A 25873-nucleotide genomic window follows, 5' to 3' on the forward strand; every position below is an offset into this window, starting at 1 on the left:
AAAGCAACAGAAAACCAACTGGGAGCTTGGGGCAGATATGAAGCTGTACGCCCCCAGCCCCCTGAGATAACTTAGTATTTAATACTGAATGTCATTTCCTGTTCGACAGTTTAATGTTATTCACCCAACCCAAATAACTAATCATACGGCTAGTGAAATGTTTGATCACTTTTGAAGACACCTGAGACTCAGAAATGGAGGGAACACATACTTATTTCTACTCAGGGGGCAGGGAGTCAAGGATGGGGAATTGCAATAACGTTTATATGGGTCTATATCCCATAATACCCTGCACTTTAGGGTACAGGCTCAGGTATGTACCCCCCACAATCTTTCCTAGCAGGTCAAACACGTAACATAGGCTCATTTATACATATGGAGAACATCAATTAGAGTGGCTTCCTGGTTTATTTCTTGTGATAGCACTCTTATAACATACCAATGAAAAGAATCTGTGGGACATGCCCTAGGGAATTCCAGAGGTTGCCTGGGGCTTGCAGATCTCCCTGTGGGAGAGATTCAGAATTCATATTTTCCACATTACTGTGGAAGCAGATAACAGTCACTCACTTTTCTTCTATCCATCCTTTCTGGTAATGTTTGAATTAGCCCTCAATTTAAGGGTGCTTGCTGGGAGTGTTTTAATTTTGTACTTGTGCACTTGGTGAGAAGCACCATAGACACAAGACCCACAGACTCTCAGTGCACTTATGTGAATGCAAAAAGATGCTGTAAAGGTGGTTTTACTCATTACAGGAGAGGCATCCTGCTATTTCCACAACAATTATCTGTATCTTTCCTGTAACTTCTGAAGGGAATTCATGTGTGAAAACGTGCCCTTCAAGTGTTATAAAAGGACACGATGTACTTGACACAAGGACTAATCTTTGACACAATGTGTGATGTTGCCTTAGGAGGGCTTTAAACCTTGAGCAATATCATACACACATTAAAAATGCAAATGAGAACACATATATTGGTATCAAGTAAAATTTAAGCTAGAACTGTCCCAACTCACTAGTCTCTATCTAGGAAAAGAATAGACAGAATACGAACCAAACAAACCCCTCCGAAGTCTTGACTGCACACAAAAATGGGTGTTAAAGATAAGTTCCATGATTTGCCTGCAATATTTGTAACATGGCCTAAGAATGTGTATATACAGGAAAGTGGAGAGTAAGTGAGGTAATGGTGATTTATTAATAAACCACTCAATATCTTGTCTTTACAACTGAAATAATTAACGTATAGATAATTTGATGAACGTTGAGGACCATCCCTGAGAAGCATCCACATCATCAGGGTCTCAAACAGCAGTTTACAGTGCCTTGGGAAACCAAAATAAATATTAAAAACTATAAAGTGATATAGCTACTAAATAAGAACGTTGTGTATTTTACTCTCATAAACTCCAGATCTCCTTTTAAGGATCTGATATAACTACTGGTGAATTGGTATGAATTCTATAAAGACATTCACTCTTGTGCATACAAGCAAGGGACTTTGCAGTTCTTAACCCATTTTGTATGTTTTACACAAGTGCTGGACAAAAAATTTATCTGCATACAATTTGGTTGTTTATCTCTAAAAATATGACACTAGAAACAGCTTGTGGCTAAAATTACTGAATGTTCTTATAAAGCAACATACGTTTTTACCATTGAATTATGACCAAGAAACCATTGCTGCAAATGGGGAGAGCATCCTGTTGTTGCATCAAAGTGATGAATATGTACTCTCTATCTAAACTTTCCAGAATGGTCAGCTAGGCCAAGAGGAGCTGGTGGCAGAAGTGGGACAGATAAGTGAGGTTGTGTGGATCAGTCTATGGGTGGAGTCACAGAGAATAGATACTGGTTTGTTATAGATAGCAAGTTATTAAGTATTTCTAAAGAAGAGTAAAGGTGGTGACCCTGTCATAGTGATTGGTTGAAGGGTGGTGGGGGGAGGGGGGAGAGTATAGGACCACAGAGTAATGGGAAAGTGGAGATTGGGACCTGACCAGACCATCTGGCTAGACCAATCATAATTCTAATTCCTCCAAAAATGTATTTTCTCAGTGACGTTCTAAAGGAAAGAATTCTGTCTGTGCGATGCCTCAATTCTCCTTAATTGACTATGAATCTGCTGGGTTCATGATTGCTGCCATGAGTCTGTTCAATATATTATTCATCTTTGCATACGTTAATACATCCCCTTATTGCAAGCTCAAGTAAACTAGCTGATTCCTGTTCCTAGTCAGAAAGAGAGAAGTTACAGCATAAGAACACACAGTCATGTGAAAAAGAAAATACCCCCTCTTTGAGTTCTATGGTTTTACGTATCAGGACATAATAAAAATCATCTGGTCCTTAGCAGGTCTTAAAATTAGGTAAATACAACCTCAGATTAACAACAACACATGACATATTACACCGTGTCATTATTTATTTTACAGAAATAAAGCCAAAATGGAGAAGCCATGTGTGAAAAACTAAGTACACCCTTACTGCTTCCATAGGTATGAAGAGGCTAAGTAGCAGCCAGGTGCTGCTAATCAAATGCCCTTGATTAAGTGATCATCAGCAAGTGTGACCACCCCTATAAAAGCCAAAGTCTCAGGTGTTTGCTGGTCTTGAGCATTCAGGTGTGTGTTAGCACAATGCCAAAGAGTAAAGACATCAGCAATGATCTTAGAGAAGCAATTGTTGCTGCCTGTCAACCTGGGAAGGGTTATAAGGCCATTTCTAAACAATTTAAAGTCCATCATTCTGCAGTGAGGAAGATTATTCACAAACGGAAAACATTCAAGACAGTTGCCAATCTTCCCAGGAGTGGACGTCCCAGCAAATTCACCCCAAGGGCAGACCGTGCAATGCTCAAGAGAAATTGCAAAACATCCAAGAGTTACATCTCAGACTCTACAGGCCTCAGTTAGCATGTTAAATGTTGACGTTCATGACAGTACAATTAGAAAAAGAATGAACAAGTATGGTTTGTTTGGAAGGGTTGCCAGGAGAAAGCTTCTTCTCTCTAAAAAGAACATGGCAGCATGGCTTAGGTTTGCAAAGTTGCATCTGAACAAATCACAAGATTTCTGGAACAATGTCCTTTGGACAGACGAGACCAAAGTGGAGATGTTTGGCCATAATGCACAGCGCCACGTTTGGCGAAAACTGAATACAGCATATCAGCACAAACATCTCATGCCAACTGTCAAGCACAGTGGTGGAGGGGCGATGATTCGGGCTTGTTTTGCAGCCACAGGACCTGGGCACCTTGCAGTCATTGAGTCGACGGTGACCTCCTCTGTATACCCAAGTATTCTAGAGTCAAATGTGAGGCCATCTGTCTGACAGCTAAAGCTTGGCCGAAATTGGGTCATGCAACGGGACAATGATCCCAAGCACACTAGCAAATCTACCACAGAATGGCTTAAAAGAAAAGAATCAAGGTGTTACAATGGCCCAGTCAAAGTCCAGACCTCAACCCGATTGAAATGCTGTGGCAGGACCTTAAGAGAGCTGTGCATAAATAAATGCTTGCAAACCTCAGTGAACTGAAGCAATGTTGTAAAGAAGAGTGGGCCAAAATTCCTCCACAACGATGTGAGAGACTGATAAAGTCATACAGAAAACGATTACTTCAAGTTATTGCTGCTAAAGGTGGTTCTACAAGCTACTGAATCATAAGGTGTACTTGGTTTTTCACACATGGCTTCTCCATTTTGGCTTTATTTCTGTAAAATAAATAATGACACGGTGTAATATGTCATGTGTTGTTGTTCATCTGAGGTTGTATTTACCTAATTTTAAGACCTGCTAAGGACCAGATGATTTTTTATTATGTCCTGATACGTAAAACCATAGAACTCAAAGAGGGTGTACTTTCTTTTTCACATGACTGTAAGTTCTGGAGCAGACCAAAGACCTATCCAGTCTATTTCCACAGCAGCCAACCAGATGCCTATCAGAAGCCCACGGACAGGACATGAGCACAACAGCACCCTCCCGCTCATGTTCCCCAGCAACTGGTATTCAGAGGTATACTGACTCACACTGGAGGTAATATATATAGCCAACATGACTAGTAGCCACTGATAACCTTATCCTCCATGAATTTGTCTAATCCCATTTTTATGCTGTCCTTGTTGGTGGCAACCATTATAACTTGTGGTAGTGAATTCCATAGTGTAACTAGGCACTGCGTAAAGAAGTCCTTCCTTTTATCTGTCCTGAATCTCCTACCATTCAGCTTCATTGGATGACCCCAGGTTCTAGTTATATGACAGCGGGACAAATATGTCTTCTTATCTTCCTTCTCCACACTGTGCACACTTTTATACAACTCTTCCATGTCACCTCTTGCTCTCAATTTAAGTAATCATTTTATGTAATCAAATACAGTAAGTTATATCCAGGCATAGTCATACTTGGAGTAGGTCTATTGTAATCAATGACTTAAGTTAGCCATGACCAACTGAAGTCCCATTGATATCCATGAGTCTTCTCTAAATAAGACTAAGTCTGGATCCAACCCAGTATATAAAATTCATTGCTATACTTTTGTCTAATACAAATTTTCACTACAGCTCTATACTCATATTCATGCCCCTTGAGTATAAGAGCATTCATAAATATCTTTCTCTAGTTTCTACTACTGGCTGAAGATGTTAATGAATGCCCTGAGTTTTACCAAGTAAAAGTATGCCCATTAGCACAGGTGAAGAGCTGTACGTTTTCAAACCACTGGGGCAGCAGAACACACATGGTGCCTGGAGGTGCAGCCACAGAATATTCACAGGGACTTGTTTTGAAAACTGATATTTTGTATGGCTGCACTTGGAAAAAGCTTTATGTGTCTGGGGAGGGGAGATAATGTTCACCCCAAGCCTATTTGTTGCCACTATACTGATGTCTGAGCCAAATAAAAGGGCCCAAGAGCTGCATTTCAGAAACAATGATGTAAGGTACTCCTTTTGAATTAAAAAGTTAGCAAATTATACTACGCAGAAAGTAAAATGAAGTTAGTGTAACTCTGTTACTTGAAAGGTTTATGAGGAACATTTCTAACCATAATTACTATGATGCAAATGTATAGTAAAGGGCAGGAAGCCAACATGACATTTTAACACATATTTTACAAGCCAAGATTTGGGTGAGGAGGTGCCTGTACTCCCCTCTGCCCCATAAAACATGACCAATCAGTTGTGGCTTAGATGCTTGGCATCCAACTACATTTAAAGGAATTCCATGCATTCCATGCAAGGGACATAGAATGTAGTTGCCTGTAACCAAGAGTAGTAGAACACATGTGGGCACTACGCTCTAGGCCCCATACTTCTGGCCCATAATGCATGCATCTTCTGTCAACCTTTCCCACAGTCCTCCCTCACTTCTTTCCAATCTCTCCTGGTATCTTCTGTGATAGAGAAGGACTCTTGGATCTTCATACTGGCAAGTCTACCAATATTCCGAGGTATTCTCCAGCTGGGAACAGGATAGACACAGCTCTCCTTTCCGGTGATGAGGGAACAGCCGCTATGTTTGGAGTTGCAGGACATTTCCAAATGGGCACCTTCCCCACCTGGGTTATTGAGGTAAGTGCACCAGTTGTTGGTGGACTCAAGCTCCCATCACTTCTGACCATTAACCATGCTGGCTGGACTGACAGAAGTTCGAATCCATCATCATCTGGAGGATCACAGGTTGTCCACCCCTGCCTTAAACTGTTTGGGGCCAAGTTACTTGAAGGACTGCCTTCACCCATACCAGTCTGCCCACACCTTATCAGCGCCAGAGGCTGGTCTGGTGCTCGCCTCTGAGTAGTCAGGCACAAGGCCTTTCCTGCAGTGCCCCCCCCCCCAACTCTGGAATGCATTACCAAGCGGGGTCCATCAGTCCCCATCACTACTGAGGCTTTCAGAGGGAAAAAAAAGTCCTTTGTGCTTATTGGCTTTTTCTGAAGTTGTGCTTTACTGGACTGCTGATGGCTTGGATGCAACTGTTTATTGCTTTAAAGCATTTCTTGAATGGGATGTTTGTTTTTATTGTGTTGCTAGCTTTTATGAATTATTTTTTGGTTATTGCACTGGATTTCATTTTAGATATTACCTTTAAAGGTGTCCTAAAATGTTTTAAATAAATAGCCTTTGAGTGTTCTACCGATTTGCAAGTGTATTAAGCCACTAGTTTCCTCAAAAGGGAAATTGGTCAATCTTATGGAACAAAATTAGTTCTTCTCTTTGCAATCACTATTATTTACTTGTTTATACAGTGCTATCAGAGTGGTGCATTACAGAGTAGAAATGGGCAGGCTCCTGCCTCAATGTGCTTACAATCTAAAATACGACAGAGGAGGAAAGGGAGAGAACTGGAGGCAGGGACAAGGAGGGAAGCAATATACGGTTTAGTTGCATGTGCTCAGGCTTAGTTATAGTAGTGCATAGGAATTAGGGGGATGCGCCAAAGGTTTCATGGGAAAAGTGGATTTTGAGGAATGATTTGTAGGAAGTGAGAGGTGTAATCACACGGGAAGGCATACAGGGCAGTAAGGGAGAAAGGGAGGAGCCTTTTGAGGGAGCAGACCTTCAGATGGTGGTACAGCTGGAAGAGATGTATTAAGAGTAGAGTAATAAGGGGGGCAAGTTCATGGAGGGGTTTAAAGGCAAGGACAGTGAGCTTGTGCTGGATTTTATGTTATCTATACTTCACAACTGGAATTGTTTGCTAGGACTGCTTATGCTACAATTTCAAAGGAGTACAGAAGTATGGAAGAATGGTACTATTGGTATAGACTTCACATTCCTGAGAATCTAAGCTTTTATTTAAATGTTTTCTACGTCTTCATGGATGCAAAGTTATGCTTGAAAGTGTGTGGGCAATACTTGCTGAAATCTCTGAAGCCCAATGGAAGGTTGGAGAAGTTTCTAGTGATTGTGGGGGTGGGCTTTAGGGTCTTGAATCTAATTCAAAATCTGAATTTTGGTTTCCTTGCGGTCTTGTCTCCGCAAGGAAACCAAAATTATGCACAATAAAATTTCAAAACAAAGCATGCAAAGTATGAAATTATGCAAACGTGTTGAATTAGCATGTTATACAGGTTGCAGAATTCATCTTTTCTTGGCCTAGAATTTGATTTACTGGTGTAGGTATTTTTTAAGCATGCCCAGTCAGCTGCTGACTATGCACTGTGTGGGATTTTAATGTTTTCTTGCTATACTGATTTACATTTTTAACATCTACCATATTCATTCTTAAGACCCTATCTGAGCCCACTCATGGGTACCCTTCCTATTTGCTTTAACTATCTATGCTCTGTATAGAAAAAAAGGGGAGAGTATTTCAGAAATCAGACCCATCTTCAATATAGTTGCCTTCCATGTAATGGATCCGATGTTATGATCTATGAGATCACAATAAAAGGGCTATGAAGTACAAATTATTTAAACATTTTTATTGCATGAGATGAGAAATACAGATGCAGAAACAAAATACAATAATGAAACTTTGCAGAACGGTCTGTATCAAGTGAGATGGACACACTTTTGGAATAGTTCTCATCTTGCGAGAGAGCAACGCTGGCTACCCAACTGCAGCAAATTTCTCTTTTCTTATGCCTCCACCTCCTCCATTCGTTTCACCCCTAATACAATGCTAACAGTTCATGCAGTTTGGAATGAAAAATAAAGTGATTGTGCCAGCTGCTATTTCAGCCTTTGCAAGGCACTGTAACTACCAACAGTTGAAATAATTACATAAATCAAAGCAGATTTTCTATATGCAAAACCCCCTAGTGCAGCTCTCCACAGAGACAAAGAGGTGTGTTCTTGGTCCAGTATTAGACTCAGCATTTTCAGACGACAGAGTACTAGACATGTCACTCTGAGCAAGGGAGGCGAGTCTTTGGCTAAGGAGAAATCACCCAACAACAACATAAGATGGTTGAATATCACAGTTAATATTAAAGCATTATGTAATTCCACAGAAGTCCGTGGGTAACATCCAACATATACAGCTTAAATTCCTTCACCAAAGAGCCATATAGGGCATTATCTACAAACCGGCTTCATTAGACAATCACTACTCCAGCATGCTGGCTTATACAAACTCCACTTGAACTGGTAACTTCAAATTTTATGACTTGCTATTCCAGACTACCGCATTTGTAGCGACAGCAATGATGGTCCACATGTCAGCCATGCCTGGCCCATGAGGCAATTTTAATTTGATCTTGGGAATAAATACTAGTGTGAAGAATTACTTTTTATGTTTGTGTGTGTTATAGTTGTATCTGAGAGGCCAACTTGAAAAATATGCCTCCAATGCCCCCTTGACTGCCATCACGTCTTGGCATGGTGAAGAGCAAGGGTAGACAATTTGGGGTACTCCAGATGCTTTTGACTACAATTCCCATAGTCCCTGGCCACTGGCCAGTCTGCCTAAGGCTTATGGGAGTTGCAATCCAAAATATCTAGAGGACTCCAGGTTACCTATCCCACCCTGGTGAAGAGAGAAGCTTCCTCTGTTAGAGCTAATGCTTAAGTTTAAGAAGCAGAAAAAGCTGTGTGATCTAGTTAATAGCTACAGTCTGCCTAATTCAAGGAATGGCAAGTAATTTAAGAATAGTTAGAATAGTGCCATGATCAGAAGATTGGCTCCCACCCCAGGAACCTTCAGCTTCTGCTAGTTTGATTATTTCCCCCGTCTACCCTTCCCTCTTGCAGTACCAGTTTTATGCTGGATCCTCCACCTGTCATTGTGGTACTTCTTTGTGTAGTATCACCTTGGCACAAATGCTTCATTTTGCACGTGTCCTCTTTAATGTCACTAAAACAGGTGTGAAGGTTTCATGATTCAGGCGGGGGGAGGGGGGAAGGCAGGGGAGGAAAGTTATTTGCATGTACTGAAAAGATTTCAGAAGCAAAGTGATCTGAGAGGCAGTGTGGTGTAGAAGTTGGAGTGCTGGGTCAAGATCAGGGTGACCCAGGTTCAAATCCCTACTATGCCATAAAACTCACTTGATCATCTTATGCCAGTTACACACTCTCAACCTGCGTCACAGGGACACTGAGAGAATAAAATGGGTGAAGGGTGCAAGAACCATGTACATTCTCTTGAGCTCCTTGGAATAAGGGTATAACAAAAGTTTAACAAATAGGTATAGAATTGCGTTGGACCTAAAAATAGTTGTTGCCTGGAAATTATGAGATTCCCTTCCCACAGAGGGCTGCTGAGGAGGAGGAACTATACAGATTACAGCTGCTAAGAAATAAGGGAAAGGCCAGTATAGCAGTGGGGCAACCCCTCACTCCCCACCCAGTCTTAAGGACAGAAGGGCTGTGCAATAAAACCAGAAGGAGGGGGGTACAGATGCAGTGAGACTGAGCATAAGAAGAATGTTGAGTAGTTGAGGGTCCAGAAGGTAGGGGGGCTGAGAGACAAAGGTTCCAATCCAGCAAGAGTTGGACAAAACTAAGCTTCACTGAATACAATGGGACTCAAATTACAAGTGCCTAACTCATTTCACCAGGTTCAAAGGGACTTAGGTCCGAATCTACACATGCATACCATAAGATGTTAAGACTGACACCATTCCAGACTGCAGGCGCGGCCTATTATTGTTGCATGCCACGTCCACTAAAAACCTTCCCTGCAAGTAAAAAACTAGCACATCAGGGGCAAAGGTAGCCTGCTTTGTCGTGCTAGCATTCTACTTGTATAATGTTTTTATGTAGGGCAGCATGTATACATACAATGTTTCACTTGTAGTCTGAAGTGATTCAGCCTATTCATCCACCTCAGGATGCTTCCACCTTAATTCTACCGCATGTGCAGATCAGGCTTTAGTCACCACTAAATTTAGTAGGGCTGGAGACAAGAAAACAGTGTAGGCAGTGTAATAGGCTGTAAGGACTTGGAGAAGAAAAGGTAGAGATGGCAGGTAATTGGGGAAAGGAGAGGCCAAGCAGCAAGGGGAGCCAAACAGGAGAAAGGATTTGAAAGCAATCTTTTACAGGGCTTAAGTCATGAGAGAAGCTACAAGTCCAAGCAAGCAATGTGTGTGGAGTCTATATTTCACATGTTGTAATACCAAGTTAAACATCAACTCCAAGGTCCTTAGTCTATAGTATCAACAGAAAAAACTGACAGCACAAGTCAACTCTAAAAAAGCATCCACTGGGGGCCAGGTACAAAATGCAATTAAAGCTTTGATGCAGACCAGACAGAGACAGTTCCAGAGGATGATGAAGTCTGGCATTTACCGGGGCACGAAGACCTGCAAAAGGCTCATCACCCCAAAAATGCTGCCACTCTCACTTTGTACCCAAGAAGGTCAAAGGTAAAGAGAAAACTCTTGCTTTCCGTCTGTCAGGTGTGTGTGTATGGGGGGGGGGGGGCACTGAGAGCACCTTAAACAAGAATTCTCAAAATCCTGAAGCCAGCACTGCAGACAAAAATGTCCTTAGCAAAGTAATAGGCCTGGGAAGCATGAAGCAAAGAGGTAAGCGTAGGTGGCAACGATCATTCAGCAAAGGACTCAAACTCCCAACAGTCAGTCTCTAAAAAACCTTAACCAAGTTCTGGTTAAAGACTTCCTTCCAAAAAAGCAAGACATGAACACACCTCCAAACACTGAGACACAGCAACTGAAATGCAGTTCCTTATTTATCAAGTCAACAGGTATGAACAGGTTTGAACTTCTGTATGAACAGAAGTTACTATCACCACTTCTAAAGTTCTCTCACATTCAAGGTTATACAGTTAGCCAGATAAGAGGGGTAAGGCACAAAATGATATTTCTGAAATAGCTTCTGCTACAGCATCTATATGTGCACTGAAGAAGCTGAGGCAAAGCAGAAACCCTGCATTGTTCCAAACAATGCTGAATTAAGAGGTTAACTTTCTAGAGCAAGCTTAACCAGCCATTATCCCATCATAAGATTAGCGTATGTGGCATGTCAAGAAAGTCTCCCTGGAAATACATGCATTTGGCCTAGAGATGTAAAATTTCCAGAAATTTTGAGGCCATGGGAAAAAAGTGGATTTCCCCCCCAGAAAAATGGGAAATTTTGGAAAAATTGAAGAATAAGCAATACTTTTTTTTTTTTTTAGCACTCTTTACAGATCTAAAGTCACTTTATTGCCTTAAGACAGCCTTCCCAACCTGATGCCCTCCAGATACTTTGGACTTCAGCTCCCCTCAGCCTCAGGCAGCATGGCCAATGGTCAGGAATGTTGGGCACTGTAGTCCAAAACATCCGGAGGGCACCCGGTTGGGGAGGGCTGCTTTAGGAACATAAAGCAGCCTTTCTGTGCCTAAAGTTATTTTATATATGACTTAGCATGCTCATAAAAGTATCATTATATTTTAAAACTTTTACAAATAAACGCAGTTAGGAAATTTGTAATTATTGTCTGAAAAATTAGAACCACATTAAATGACTGCTACATCATCAGAAACACAGGACTCTATAGAACAAAACCCAAGCTGTCAAGAATGTGCATTTACTGTCAAGAATGCACAATGGTGACATGTTGGGAAACTGAGCATAAATGTCTATCAGTAAAATATACTTTAGATCAATAATTTTAATATGGAATGAAAGAACTAACCATCCTGAGAATCTTACAGAGAGGATTAAAATCCCCCCCCCCCATGGCTTCATTATTTCCAGACATGTTACATCTTTAGTCTTTCTATAAAAGTGTTCTTATTACATAGCTTTTAGAAATGATTTTGGGGGGAGTAAAGACTGGGTAACTATATACACGCACACAGACACTTTGTCTTAAATTCTAAAAGAAAATATTTCATAATCCAAAGCTGTTCAGTTTTTCAGAAAACAAGCAAAAATTGTCCTTGGGGAAAAAAATCGGGTTTTTTTCCAAATTTTTCCATTTTTTTTCTGGGCCTTCAAATCTCTACTTGCACCACTGATGTCATGATGTATAAAACATTTCCATTGTCAATGGCAGCATAAATTTTCTTAGTTTAAGTACGTTGTTAATTTTTATGAGCTCTGCAGCATGCTGGAAGAATGATCCTCCTGATGCATCTGCTGAGAAACAGCTCCACGGCATCTGGCCTTCTCCCCCTGGAAAAGGGCTTGTGCACAGCAAAGCCTCTTCACCCACCCAATGCCTTCTCCTACTGGGGAGAGGATGTAGGGCAGGCAAAGCTGCCCAGCTGAGCCAGTGGCTGAAGGAGCACTCCTCCAGCCCTCCGCTCAATCAGGCAATTTCCTCAATGGCTTGGGGGAAGCCACCACATAGCCAAAGCACCAGGACTAGGTCATCTGCTGAACTGCAGCCTTACAGCCTGCCCAGAAGTGCCCAGTGCCATGGTGGTGTTGGGCAGGCTAATCATCCTTTTTCATTGCCAAGCCATCTCCTCCAGGAAGCAATGGCACTGGCACACAAAGGAGCTCTAAGCCTCCATCTAAGTCATTCCCATCTTGTCGTCCAAGGGAGAGGGAGGACAGGACATGAAGAGAGAAGCAAACTGGTAGGCACCAATTTAGGAGAGAGGAAGGGGATCTCTCTTCTAAAATGGTGCCTAATCAGGAGCACATTTTAAATTCTTTGAAGAGTTGTAATTAATAAATCTGAATAAACACTGCAGCCCTTTGTAAAAGGAATTCTAATAGACAGTGGTCTGGTTCAGACATCACAACAACTGTGAACAAAACAGGAGCGAGCGAGCGAGTTTGCTGGTTCCTGCCACCTGATCACTCCCACTGGGAATAAACAACCCAAGGATGCCCCAACTCTGGGTTCTTAAGCATGACATATGAACCAGGATTTCTGAGTTTTTGGAGGAGAGACTGCCCAGAGTTTTAACCCATGCTTTAACTATGGGTTACAACTCTGGGCTGTCTCTCCCCCAACAACTCAGAAATCCGGGATTGCACATCACGCTTAATGACCCAAAGAAAGGGCATCCCTGGGTTGTTTTCCTCCTGTTGTTTGCAGTGGGAGCTATTAGGCAGCAGGATCCAACACACTCACTCCCGCTTTGTTTACAACAACTGAGGATTTAAAAAACCTGAGTTGTTGTGACATCCGAACCGGGTCAGTGTAAAAATGTAAACATAACTAAATAATACTGTGGTATACCTTTACAGCAGAGGTGGGCAACGTGCGGCCCTCTGGATGTTTTGGCCAACAACTCCCATCAGTTCTAGCCAGCATATCCAATGGTGAGGGATCATGGGAATTGTATGCTTAAACATCTGGAGGGCCCATGTTGCCCACTCTTGTTCTATAGTGTACTTTACTTTGGGCCCAGAATGCAGGAAGAAAGAAGCATTGCCTTTTTCTGCACACCTGTTCGAAATATTCAAAACATCCTGCAGATCAATGGTTCAGTGATCAGTAGGACTGCTGCCATGTATGCCATTTCCACAAAATGTCTTCCCTTCTGGCAGGGAAATGATTTTTTACTTGAAAGGAGTAAGCATCCCTGACAGCTGTGTAAAGGCTACTTGAAATCCTGTATGCACCTTAGCAGGTATGACTGTGCACACATGTATTTTGCTCCATTCTCACATGCTCTGGATAGGAAGCCTTGGTGAATTGTCATTTCCCAGTGAGCACATATGAAGCGGTAACACCTGTGCACTGTCACATCTGACAGTCTAAATGCAGAGTTCCATTCTATCACCTACACAAAAGTGCTTTTCATAAAAAAAAAATTGTGAAATAGCCCTAAGTGATATATTTCATGTGCAAGCATGAATGGGGAACCTGTTCACACAGTGCACTTCTAAATGGAGAAGACAGCTGTATGAAAAGGGCTTTGCTTCAGTTCACACTTCTGAAAACAACTAAAGCCTTCTTCAGGCATTCACCAAAGATGATATTACAGTTAACTGTGGAGGTAACTGCAGACATGTGCTTTGCCCCACTCCTGGCCTCCCTAGGTTGACAGGGAAGGTCTGCCAAGGTTGCTGCAGCCACGTTCGACAGAACTCAGTTGCAGAGCCCGACACAATCAGCAGCCCTATTAAGCCAGGGCTCCCCGTCATGTGGAATAGTGTAAGTGCATTCAGCTGCATTCAACTGCCCTTGCAGACTTTCTCCATCAACATGAAGGGGGTGGAGCACGCATCTCCTGCTCTCTCCACCATTATAGTAATGCCCTCTTTTGCAATGCCTGAGGAACACTTAACAGAGGAAGGACTGACTTAGCCAAATAATCTGCTTTCCGTGTTAGGCCTAACACACATTGGCACAGCTGTGCTGAATACCTTGTTCACTAACTCCAATGTCAATATTCTTTTCAATGGGCTCAAACCCAAAACAATATAAAAATATTTTCAAAGAACTGGAAGTTCTGAACACATGCAGTAAGCACTGCAATACTGGGAGATCAACTTAATTGTTCAGACAGAACTTGACATAGCTGATCCAGATGAGCCCAGGTTTTGATGGAGCACTTAAACTCAAAATGTTAAACCAAAGGAAGAATACATGGACGCCTCAAAGAGGAACTACCAGAAGATGCTCTACATAGGACTCAGACTAGACATTCAGCAGGATCTGGGACCTTTACCTCACATATGGGCCTGACAGATGGAGGGAGCAATCTTATGGCCACTAGACACTGCCTAGAGGGCCATAGGATTTTTCAGTTTCCAGGAACTTAGATCAGAGCCAGGGCTCCGAACACAGTTCTCAGAAACTGCGTTCCCCACCTCCTCTCCCTCGTAGCCAGTGTGGTTCTTTCCACGCCGACTGTCTACACGCTTGGAAATGGAGTGCGGAGAGGGGGGAAAGGGGGCATTCCCGGGGGCAGGGACCACAGAAGTCGCATTATACAGCTTCCTATGCACAGTGTGGCCTCCTTCCCTCCCTGAAGCCGCAGCTAAACAGCCGAAATCGGTCGTCTAGCCAAAAATGCAGGCTGGCCAAAGCCTTGCATTGTATACTCTGCAGCCTCTCACTTTGGAGGCTGCTGAGTATCTCAATAGGACTGCGCACTTAATTTTTTTGTAAGCCCAGACTATCAAAATTGGCCAGACTGTCCCTCCCCCCTGCTGCCAATAACTCCTTTTCTCTGTACAGCATGTAGAACAAAGTAACATGGTTGTAACTTTTTGAGAAACTATTGAAAATTTAATCAAGCATCTTGATCTGAGTTTTCATGCTTACTTTCAATTTTCTGTACTTTGAGGGAGAGGGTTTGAAACTGTACACATGCCTGCACAGGAAAATTGCTCCTCTCTCATTGAGAAGTTTAGAGGAAGATAAAGCAAGTCCCTTGGGAATTTTGCTGCATAAAATAAGTCTGTTTATTGCAGCAAGACCAAATATCACCAATATCTGTGCAGCTATACATCCAGCCATGTAAAATAGCTGCCAAATGATACTAGCCTGCAAATTGTTTTTAAAGGTAAAGGCGTCCCCAACCAGTCGTGTCCGACTCTAGGGTGTGGTGCTCGTCTCCATTTCTAAGCTGAAGAGCCAGCGCTGTCCGAAGACGCTTCCGTAGTCATGTGGCCGGCATGACTGAACACCGAGGTGCACAGAGCGCTGTTACCTTTCCCGCCGAAGCGGTACCTATTTATCTACTTGCAATTTCTTGCTTTCGAACTGCTAGGTTGGCAGGAGCTGGGACTGAAGACGGGAGCTCACTCCGTCACGCGGCACTCGGGTCTCAAACTGCTGTCCTGCCGACCTTCTGGTCTGCAGTTCAGCGTCTTAACCACTAAGCCACCGCGGCCCTATAATTGTTTTTACCTGCCTGCTTTTTATTCATAAGAGGGACTGGTAAAGGATGGATGGAGCACTCCATCCCTCCTTTGCCAGCCCCTTTCATGAGTACAAAGCAGGCATGTAGCACACTTTCCAAGATGGAAATGAGCACTTCCTGCCTCCTCCAAAACACACTTCATTTTTATGATGAGCACACAGGAAGAGGCTTTGCTTCTCGTGTGTCCAGCATAGAAACGCAGCAGCCTGGCAGAGCAGGGATGAAGTGATCTGTGCCTCTGTTCCCTGCCTGCTTGATTTCTTGACTGCATGAACATGATGGAGCTTTGCCTCCTGGGCATCCAAGGACAAAAGTTCAGTGGGTTCGTGGCAGCAGTGATCACTTCATCCCTCTGCCGTTAGCGCACTGAGTTTCTGTACTGGACATGCAGGAGGCAAAGCTCCTTCCATCTGGCTGGCAGAGGAAGTATGGATCACTCTCTCCCTCCGCCATCTCTCCACTGTGTTTCTATGCTAGACATGCAGGAGGCTTGCCTGTGCAGGTATATCATAGAAACACAGCAGACAGGTGGCGGAGGGAAGGAGTGCTTCTTCCTTCCACTATGAGTTGCTATTCTGGATGTATAGGAGGAGGCTTCAACTGCTGTGCATCCATAATGGAAACACGGTGGGCTGCTGGGCGGAGTGATGGAGCACTCGATGCCTCCCCTGAAAGCCCACTAGTTGAGGGGGGAGGAGGATGTTTTGCTTCTTCCTAGCTAGAGTAAAAACACAGCAGACTGCCAGAAGAGGGGCCCACTCACTTGCCTGGGGGAAATTATTACTCTCCTATGGAGACTAGGCAAGTAGTTAAAAACAAGACTGCAAAATCTGCTGCACTGAAGAATGACATTCATTTGGAATGTAAACTGCTCGCACTGATATACAGCAGGCAATTTGGGGAGGCCCGAGGGCCATTTTCGCCCTTGGGCACTCCTCTTCCAGTGGGCCACAGCAGTCTCCCAGACAACTTAAAAATGATTTTTTTTAATATATATGAATTGGGGGCGGGGTGCCAAAAAGGTCAAATTTAGTTTGCAAACAAGCTAAATTTGACCTTTTCAGCTCTCCATAGTGCTTCAGATGCCATTCCCCCCCCCCCAATAATTGGGGGGGGCAGGAGGCTGCATTCAGCCCATGGGCCATGTGTTCCCGATCCCTGGTATACAGGATTGAAATAATACTTGTGTTTTTACCGAGGAGAATGAAAAGTGTATAGTTGTACTACTGAGGAAGAAAATAAGCCTGTGAAAATCCTTGTAAATCAAAGAGATTCCTGAAAGGATTGTTATAATCAAACTTGGAAGGTATTCCTATCCCATACTCTAAGGCAGCATACTTTGGCCTCAATCCAAAGCAACTCTGTGCGTATGAAGGCTAGAGCACGGCACACAGAGCTGTCTTTGAAGTTCTTCCCACAAGAGTTCATACTGCCAAGGAGGCATGCCAATCTGCAATTTAAATAGCAACTTGCCTCTTTAGCAGTGGGAGATGCTACAGAAACAAAAAAAATCAAAGAAAGCTCAAGTTTCATGCAGATGCTTCTCCTGTGCACAAAGCTTTTTTATATTTCATTCTCCATATATAAATCATCCCTCAAATGCCTGTCCAGCCTTTACATGACAATTTCCAAGGAAGAAGATTCTACAGTCTCTCTAGGCTTCTTACTCACCTGCTGAACTGTTCTGACAATTAAGCTGTACTTAATGTGGAGCATCCTAAAACTACTCCCCTGTACTTTGGAACTACTTTTCAGACAAAATCCCGTCAATCTGACCACAATTGTGAAAAAAATGAAACACAATAGTAATTATTTTTCCTGGGAGAAAACAACATTCCACAAAACAAATTTAAAATGATTTAACCAACTTCTTAAGTTGCTTCCAATGCAGCTTCCTTTTGAGTAATATACAACAGAGCATACGACAATTAGTAACAATTTCAGGGACCGTCAAGTCCAACTCCATGGAACTGAGTAAATCTTTACTGAAGGATCAGAACTAGATACCTGCCTCAAAGATATTCCAGAGAATATTTCTACAACAGGGGTCAATACCTTAGCCTGTTCGGCATATCTTACCCGAGAGTGGGCTGGATGTCATACTTGCTGTGAAAAGGACTCTATTGAAGACTCTGCCCATTTATACTCAGCATGGTGTACATAAATGAGATAAACCTGAGCTACATTCCTCTCTGCCCCTTCTTCTCCCTACCCTCCAGTACTGCTTATATGCACTTTGAGCTGGGGGTTGTTTGTTGATGTACAGAACAGGACATGCCTACTACCTACTTGGCAGAGGGTGAGTGGGATGGAGAACCAACCCTTAGTTGTTTAGCGGGATGTCTTCATAGGGACATTCCAAGGTGTTGTAATACAGCAAGATCTGAGGCCAGGGCAGAAGTCCAGATATACCTTTATTGTCAATATCTAAACTCTTTCTCACTTTAAAAAAGTGTGCTGTTTCTAACTTTAGGAGTCAGGGAGGTGGGAAAGATGCTAATTTCCCCATTAACATAGCCCATTTCCTCACCCTATCTTCGACAGAATAATTGCTCCTCATCTTTTTTTATGTACTTCAACTAATTTTCTCCTTTTCTCCCTACAGTACTTATACTCTTCTCTTAAGCTTTCCTCATGCAATTCTGCATAAATTTGAATGATTTTTGTTTATTTCTCTACTTTTATTTCTCTACTACTTTAATTTATATTCCACTTCCTGGCCTAAAAGGCAGATACACATAATTTATTCCTATCCCTTGAATGGGGATTATTCCCCAATTTGTTAACACTTAAGTTTGACGTCCCAGAACATCAACTAGTGCTCAAGTTGTAATCTAAGCACAGTAAGAAGAGAGCAATGCCGTGAATATTATCCTTCTGTTAAAAGAGCAGATTCTTCTTCTGGACATAACCACACATTACTTGTGTTTGGTTTGTCATCCACTACAACCTAGTGTCGCTAAGTATTAAACGTTATCAATTTAGACACAAAATTAAATGAGGGCATGGAGTACTTCTATTAAGTAATATGCCCATGGTCTGCCTTTAAGATGCACTTACCCTGTTAACTTATAGTATATTCCCATTAGTTCAGTGGGACCACTTGAGATATGGGAAAAAGTACACATATTCCATGGGGCAAGGGGGAGGGATCATATAAAATAGCTATACATACCCTTGCCTGCACACAACTGTGCCAGTTCAGAATTAACAGGGAAAGATTTGAAAGGCAAATTTTGCTAAGCCTATTTTCTTCAATGTTAGTTTCTCTGTGCTTTTGCCAATTACACCAATAGGACAGACGTGGACCACAAACAAACCACACGAAAACAGAAGACAGACAAGCCTGGTAACTTACCCCTCCTGACAACTTAATCACCCTGACTTTGGTGCCGACATGGGGCCCATCTCCACTACCACTGTTTGCCCGCTGCATGACAGTTCTTTTCACCCCAGGCTTCAGTTCCTGAGGTTGGCCTTGTACCGATGCCACCCGAGCAATCTGAGATGGGTTCAAGTGCACTGCAGCAGGCTTAGTTTGCAACCCTTTATAAGGTAGCTGGAGCTCATTTTCGGGCACCGTCCTAGTCTGCCTTAGCTGCTTTACTGTTTTTATTTGCTGTCCTTGAAACTGCGCATTATCTCCAGACTGTAGAATGTTTGTGGGCTTAGGCTGAACAGCTGGTGGGGTTGGAACTACTGGATCTTGTTTTTTAACCATCAGCCTGTACTTCACATTTTGGCGGGGCTGCACACCAGGAAGGGGAAGCAACGGGTTTCCATTGGTGGACAACTGTGAAGTTTCCTCCTCCTGCTGTTGTGCTGAAGAACACTGCTGCTGCTGTTGTGCGAGCCTTTCAAGCAATTCTCTCTTTCGAGCCCCAGCCTGAAGCTGCCGCCTGAGCTCCTTTTGTTTCAGGATCTCTTCCCTTAGACGTTTCTGCTCCTCTATCTTCAAGCGGTAAAGTCTGGTTTCTTCATCTTCATCAGGAAACTACAGAATAGCAAAGGAAACAAGTTATAGGGGTAGTAGGTCCTGTCCAGCTTTATAAAAAAATTAGTGTTACTTCTTAAAAGAGAAAGAATAAATATAATGGCAGGCTCTCCAAGGGGCATTTTAAATGTAACTGAGAAATGATGCTAATGTTTTTAATGACACAGATCTTAACAAAGGTTTTTTAGCTATTCATTAGCCAAGCTATGAAGAATCAAAGAATATATGTCCCTAGCTTGGACTTTAAAGAGAAAATCAGAATGCTGAAACTGAAGCCTTCCAAATCAGAACTCATTTAGAAGTTACAGAAACCAATTAAACTATTACTATAATTCAAGATCTCAAAATATTGTTTCAAATGGAAGCAGTAACAATACAGAGGCAGCCCACTGTCACACAGGTTTTATCTTGCTCTTTTCTGACAAACTAACAAAAGGTAGGGTGGTAAATGACCTGAAAGGCCCTGATTAGAACTATTGATTTTTCTTACAGAATTTTCAGCCTGATCTGAAACTCATTTGTCACACAATAATTGGTTATAATGAACAGCACAAGTCAATCTCACTGACCTTGAACTCATGCACTCTCTTCAGAATTAAAATGTTGCCAAACGCAGTGTTGGAATATTAATGGTATATCAGGAATAGCTTTAATATTCCAACCCTAAGCTTCTCTGAAAGTATTATACCCTTTGTGTCTCAAATAACCTTTCTAAAGGGCCTAAAACCCTGGCAGGAAATGCATCATTACTGGAAGCTATGAAAAATCAAGATAATAAAAAACCTGTGTCCAAGAGTTGCTCCAGAGTTAGCAAGCTTCAACAGGATGCATATTTTAATGAATAACACAACAGACTAAGAATTTGCTTCATTTTAAATAACTTAACGAGTCTTAACCCTCTCAAACCATCAACTAGATATGCTTAAACTGAATCTACTACACCTTGATAAAATAAAAGCCGCTGAATCATTTATTATATAAAGAGACAACAGAGATGTATAACAGAGACCAGTTCTCTATGACGGTCACCTGTGAACTTTTCAGAAGTTTACCTCAAACTTGCAACATGAGAGCCGCTCTTAATTTACCACCATATAGGCCTGCCCCTCCTCTGCTTTACCCTTTATTCTTCCAGTAACTCTCTCTTCCTCCTCCTTTGCCTGCCCACCTTTCTCTTTCCCTTCAAGATATGTAAACAAAACAGAACACTTGTGCGGCAAGTGGTACAACCCACTTACAGGTCCCAAAGACCAGTTGTCTTTGTTCCTGAAAGCACCTAGAGAGCCTTTGTATTAGGTGATCTAAAAATAACCTAAACAATAAATAAATACAATAAATAAATAACCTAAACAAACATTAAACAAATGAACGAACGAACCATGAACACAACCAAGCTCCAACTCTGTCTCTACTGCAAATGAACATGTTGAAGAAAGCCCTCTTGTCTGACACATACTGCAGTACCGATTACCTGTACTTGGAGGGGAAATGAAAGTCCTGCATCGTGGAAGCAAGGTAACATTATCTGAACTAACACAAGTAATTCTCTCTTCTGCAATATTCATATTTAACTGGCAAGTAAGATAGGTAGAAATTCATCAACAGAAAATGAGCACAAGAGAAAGATGCTTTAATTAGCAGCTCTCCTGTCTATTATCATCACTTGCATAGTATTTTGAGTTTGCAAGGCCTGGTAGTGTCCTTCCCCCAACAAACCTGGGAGTTAGGTTCTATCTGAGGTTAAGAGGCCACAGGCATCCATGAGAGAGGTGGCACTGAATGCACATCTACCAAATCCACGTCCACAGGGCCACACTGGCTATTGAGTATCTGAATCCAAATATTGAGCATGCTGAAGACCATCCACCTACACTCAGCCAGCAAGCTTCCCGCCTGCAAGGGGGAATCTCTAGGGAGAAAGTAGTCCTTTAGTGCCACAGTTACTTGCCAATTTATCCCTAAATGACCTGTTACACCAACGGGGTGCAGTTATTTTATATTGCATATAAACAACCATTGGTCAGAAAAACAGTTAACATTCAGTAGTTAGCATTTACAGTGATAGGCTATTGATATTCATCTTTCAAGCCCATTTGTAAGGGATAGCTGTAATTAACAATTATATAGTGCTTTAAATTGGTCAAATCACTTCACCTCAGTAATCCTAATAATAATTCTGTAAGACAGGATCAGAATTATCCCCATATTACATATGGGTGGCTGAAATCGAGAGAAAGCAGCTCACTTAATGCCATAAACCCACTATATGGCCGAGATAAATTAAAACCTGGGACTTTCTAATTTGCAGTTCAGTCTTTCAGTCACTGACTTTTAGGCTTTCTAAAATGGCAAGTTTTAATGGCAAAGAGAACGAAATTGTCTAGTATGTACTGTTTCTCCCTTCCACAAAAACAAACTTCCACTAATTTGGTATTACAGTCACATCTAGCCAACTTGCCAACATTAAGCAGTGGATGTTGTGCTCTCCTCAAGAATTTCTGAGTGCAAGAAATTCAGGACATGGCCCTATGGAAAGGATTTAGGGGCTCAAGGCTCCACCCCCTCCCCAAAGCCTCACCCCCTAAAGGTTAGCAGGGAACTCCCTTGGTGCACTGCTCCCTCCCCCAACTGGGAGAGGAAGCAGTGCCCAGGGGAATACCCCTCCCCTTTAGCTTTGCCCAGCCACATTCTCTGCTATGAAGGAAGGCACGGGGCAGGTGAAGCCATCCCAACCAAAACACCTCCAAGCTGATGCCTCAATTGGGGTGTCTTTGCTGCAGTGGGCTTTCCCCAGGAAAGCCTGTCACCCCTGGTTTAGTATTGCAAAAAATGAGCTGCAGTGAGCCTTGGACTAGCGCATTCCTCCCTCCTTTGGCAAACTTGTGAAGAGATTGAGCAGTTTAGCACGGTACCCGACTCCAAAACTGTGGTAAATCTTAACTATATTGAAACAACCCAACCTCATAAAATTATGGTTGGAAGCTGGCTTGTTTCAATAAACCATAGTTAAGAGTATCTCTGGTTTCTGACATCATGACAAACTGCAACTAATCTAATTGGGAAGCAAAAGCTTCCTCCTCACAGCTGTGCCAAAGGGGGAGGGCAGAGCAGATGAGCTTGAGGCTCACTGCAGCTCATTCTCATAATACTAGACCAGCCTTCCCCAACCTGGTGCTCCCCACGTGTTTTGGACTTCAAATCCAAGCAGCTCCAGCCAGCACGGCAATAGTCAAGAATGCTGGAAGTTGTAGTCTGGAGTGCACAAGGCTGGTAAAGGCTGCACTAGACCATGTTTAAAAATCCCAGATACGCATACCTTTGCATGACTGTTCACACCCTGGAAATATGTGTGTCGGGGGGTATTTTCAGCAATCTTCAGGGTGAGGAATTCTAGCACTTTTCACAAGATACTTTACTCTTAAAGTATGAGGTGGCCTTGCTTTGACTTTTTTTTTAAGCCTTGTTGCTGCCTGCAACCATCTGGCAGCATTCCTCAGGACTGAACATCCTTTGGAATGACACTAGGCAACGTAGCATTGATCCCAGGCATTCGTGTGAGAAAGAGATGGCTACCCCCATGGACAAGCCATGGGGCAACCATCTTTCTGCCTCTACCACCACGTTCCAAGAACATGCCTGGGAACGACACTGAATCATCACACAGCATTGCTTCTGGGGATTTTGTCCCCAGAAATGCTACCGGATGGCTGCAGTCAAAAGCAAGGCTCTTTTAAAAAAAGACAAATGAAGGAGAAAAAAAGAAAACCACCGATGGCCACCTTGGATTTTAAAAGTTAAGAGCACCTTGTGCCCCTGTGAAAAGTGTTGGAATTGCCCCTGCTCCCAAACCACCAAATCAATCTGGGGCAGGGAGTATTTTTGCCCCACTTTTGCAAAATGAAAAAACCCTGGGCCAAATATTTTGGCCCAGCTCTAGTTTATCATTATGTCAAAAAAAGGCCACAATCTTGCACAGCATCTGGTTAATAAAGCTGCTTCCTTCTGACACCTGCTCAGCACAATTTCATAGCTGTGTAAGATGCATTGGATGAAGTGGACAATATCCACACAAGCTTATGCCTGAATAAATGTGTTCGTCTTCAATGTGCCACGAGACTCTTTGTTGGTTTTTGCTGCAACAGACTAACACAGTTAGCCCTCTGCAAATGGCTACATACAGAGATCCATTTATGATAAAAGCATTAAAAATTAATTGAGGAAACCCCTTACTTCTGGCTCAGATTTGGCCTCCACTTTAAGCTGTGCCACTGGAGTAAGTGCTCTAGGTTTTGCCTCAGTTCTTCCCTGTTGGTTCTTCACCCCTGCAACAGGCCGCATGGCAGGGGTGGTGCTAGCAATGGGTTTCACTTGAGCAGCAGGCGCCGAGGTCCTTCTGTTGTTCGCGGCCTCAATTGCGTGCAAGGGTGCAATTGGTAATTCACGCAAGTTACTGTTCCTTGGAGCAGTTGACTGAAGTTGCTGATTTGGACGCTTTACAATATTCTGCGTGGGTGTGTTCTGAAAGAATCATAAAAAAAAATACCCCCAATGTTACCAAGTTCTTAGTATCCAGTCTACAGTAAGGATTTCTGCTGCAGTACCATGAAGAACAAAACGTGACATGAGGTTCCAAATGGAGGCTCTGAATCCAATTTTTTAGTGGCCATTTCAATAGCATATGCACATCGCCTTTGTTACGCTAAGAGTAATAACGACAGGCCTGGGTAAGCTAACAGAACTGGACCCTTCTAAAAGGAAGAGCAGAGGAAGGAACAGAACTAATAACTGGCTGGCTCTCCCAAGAAACTCGTTTTCTCTCAGCACCCAAATCTAACTAACTATGGAAGTGAAGGTACCAACCCAGTCACCTGCTGAAGGCCCAAAGAAGCAAACCTGAACAAAGACAGAGAGAGCAATGCTAAAAGATTTGAAAACTCTTTAACAGAGAAAAAGATAGCAGAGGAAGAAGCCATCTATGGTTCTTCCCAAAGTTACAGGATTTGCGCCAAGAGACAAATCAATGTAGCCAACCTCACCTGTAGACATGGCCTTCCCCAAGTATCCTATAGCTGGCACATGTTAATAGCCTGCCCTATACAGCCCCGCCCTCTCTTCTTTCAAATCCTTCCACTCAAACCACCTGGACCATCATCTCTTCTTTGCTATATCCTCTACTGCGAGTTAACCAGACCAACCCCATCACTGCTACTTATAAACCAATCCTTGCCCTCTCTTATCTTGCTTGTTCTTTGCCCTATCTGTCTTGTCTTGATTAGAGTAGCCACTAGGGTAGGCTACCTTTGCGTTTGGTGTCTATCACACTGCCCAAAAGTAGTATCAATTAGTACAGCAAGGTAAGGTTGCGAAGAATCTTTTGACTGATCATGGTGAGACGCCTCAAGGTGAGCTCTGATTCACTGTCCTCAATAGGGCAAGAAAGGAACCCCCTCACAATAGCTTGCAAAAGCTGCCCATGGAACTGTTGCTCCCCCACCGTTCCAGGAGGCAAGAAGGGAGCAGCTCTTATGGGAGGTCTTTAGAGCCCAGCTTCCTTCTTTATAATGGAGAAGGGGAGCAGGGTTTGCCTCCTGAAAAATGGTAGGGGTTCTTAATCCAGATTCCTCCCTGCTTCTTTTCAAGTAGTCTTGCCTATTTGTGCATGTACTTTGTTTACTGAGGATTGCTGTGTGCTGCTGGGCCATTTTAAATGGTTCTACACTCTCAGCTGATTTGTTTAAAAATAGTGGGGTTTTAACAACACATGCCTGGGAGATGTCTCTGATATTCACCTGAGTAATTACGAGTAGGGGAAGTATGGCTGTGGGGGGATTAGAAATCTTGTGCCTATCTTCTCTTCTGGCCTTTCCTTCATCTAGAAGAGTCTTACTAACTTGCCCTCTGGTCTATTGGTGCTGTTTTTAAATTCCAGGTCAGTTCATAGTAAGATTTCCCTCATCCATGATCTAACTATGGATAAGGAGGCCGACTTGGTGTGCTTAACAAAGACCTGAGTAAGGGAGCTGGGGGAAGTTAGTTTTACCCAGATATGCTCTCCCATGTATTTTGTTCAGCAGCAGAACAAACCAGAGACTCTGGGAGGGGAGGTTGCTGTGATCTATGGGAATTCCATTTCTCTCTCTCTCT

General features: G+C 42.8%; 1 protein-coding gene across 6 annotated transcripts in view; it reads right to left on the reverse strand.

The window, feature by feature from the left end:
* The window catches only part of RBM33 (RNA binding motif protein 33), a 118258-nt gene that overhangs the window by 23162 nt on the left and 69223 nt on the right, over positions 1-25873 (reverse strand). For 5 of the 6 annotated variants that reach the window (XM_084859320.1, XM_084859319.1, XM_084859316.1 and 2 more), the window contains exons 14-15: positions 23960-24247; positions 19094-19729 (exon numbers count right to left, since the gene is read on the reverse strand). In XM_084859320.1, the coding sequence (XP_084715446.1) occupies positions 19094-19729; positions 23960-24247 (924 nt within the window). Of the gene's footprint in view, positions 1-7413; positions 7888-19093; positions 19730-23959; positions 24248-25873 lie in introns of those variants that run through there. The other variant, XM_084859321.1, reaches the window with a different exon arrangement.

Source organism: Heloderma suspectum, chromosome 5 (genome assembly GCF_057233095.1).
Source record: "Heloderma suspectum isolate Gila_16-S chromosome 5, 16-S_ref, whole genome shotgun sequence".
Taxonomy (NCBI): Eukaryota; Metazoa; Chordata; class Lepidosauria; order Squamata; family Helodermatidae; genus Heloderma; species Heloderma suspectum.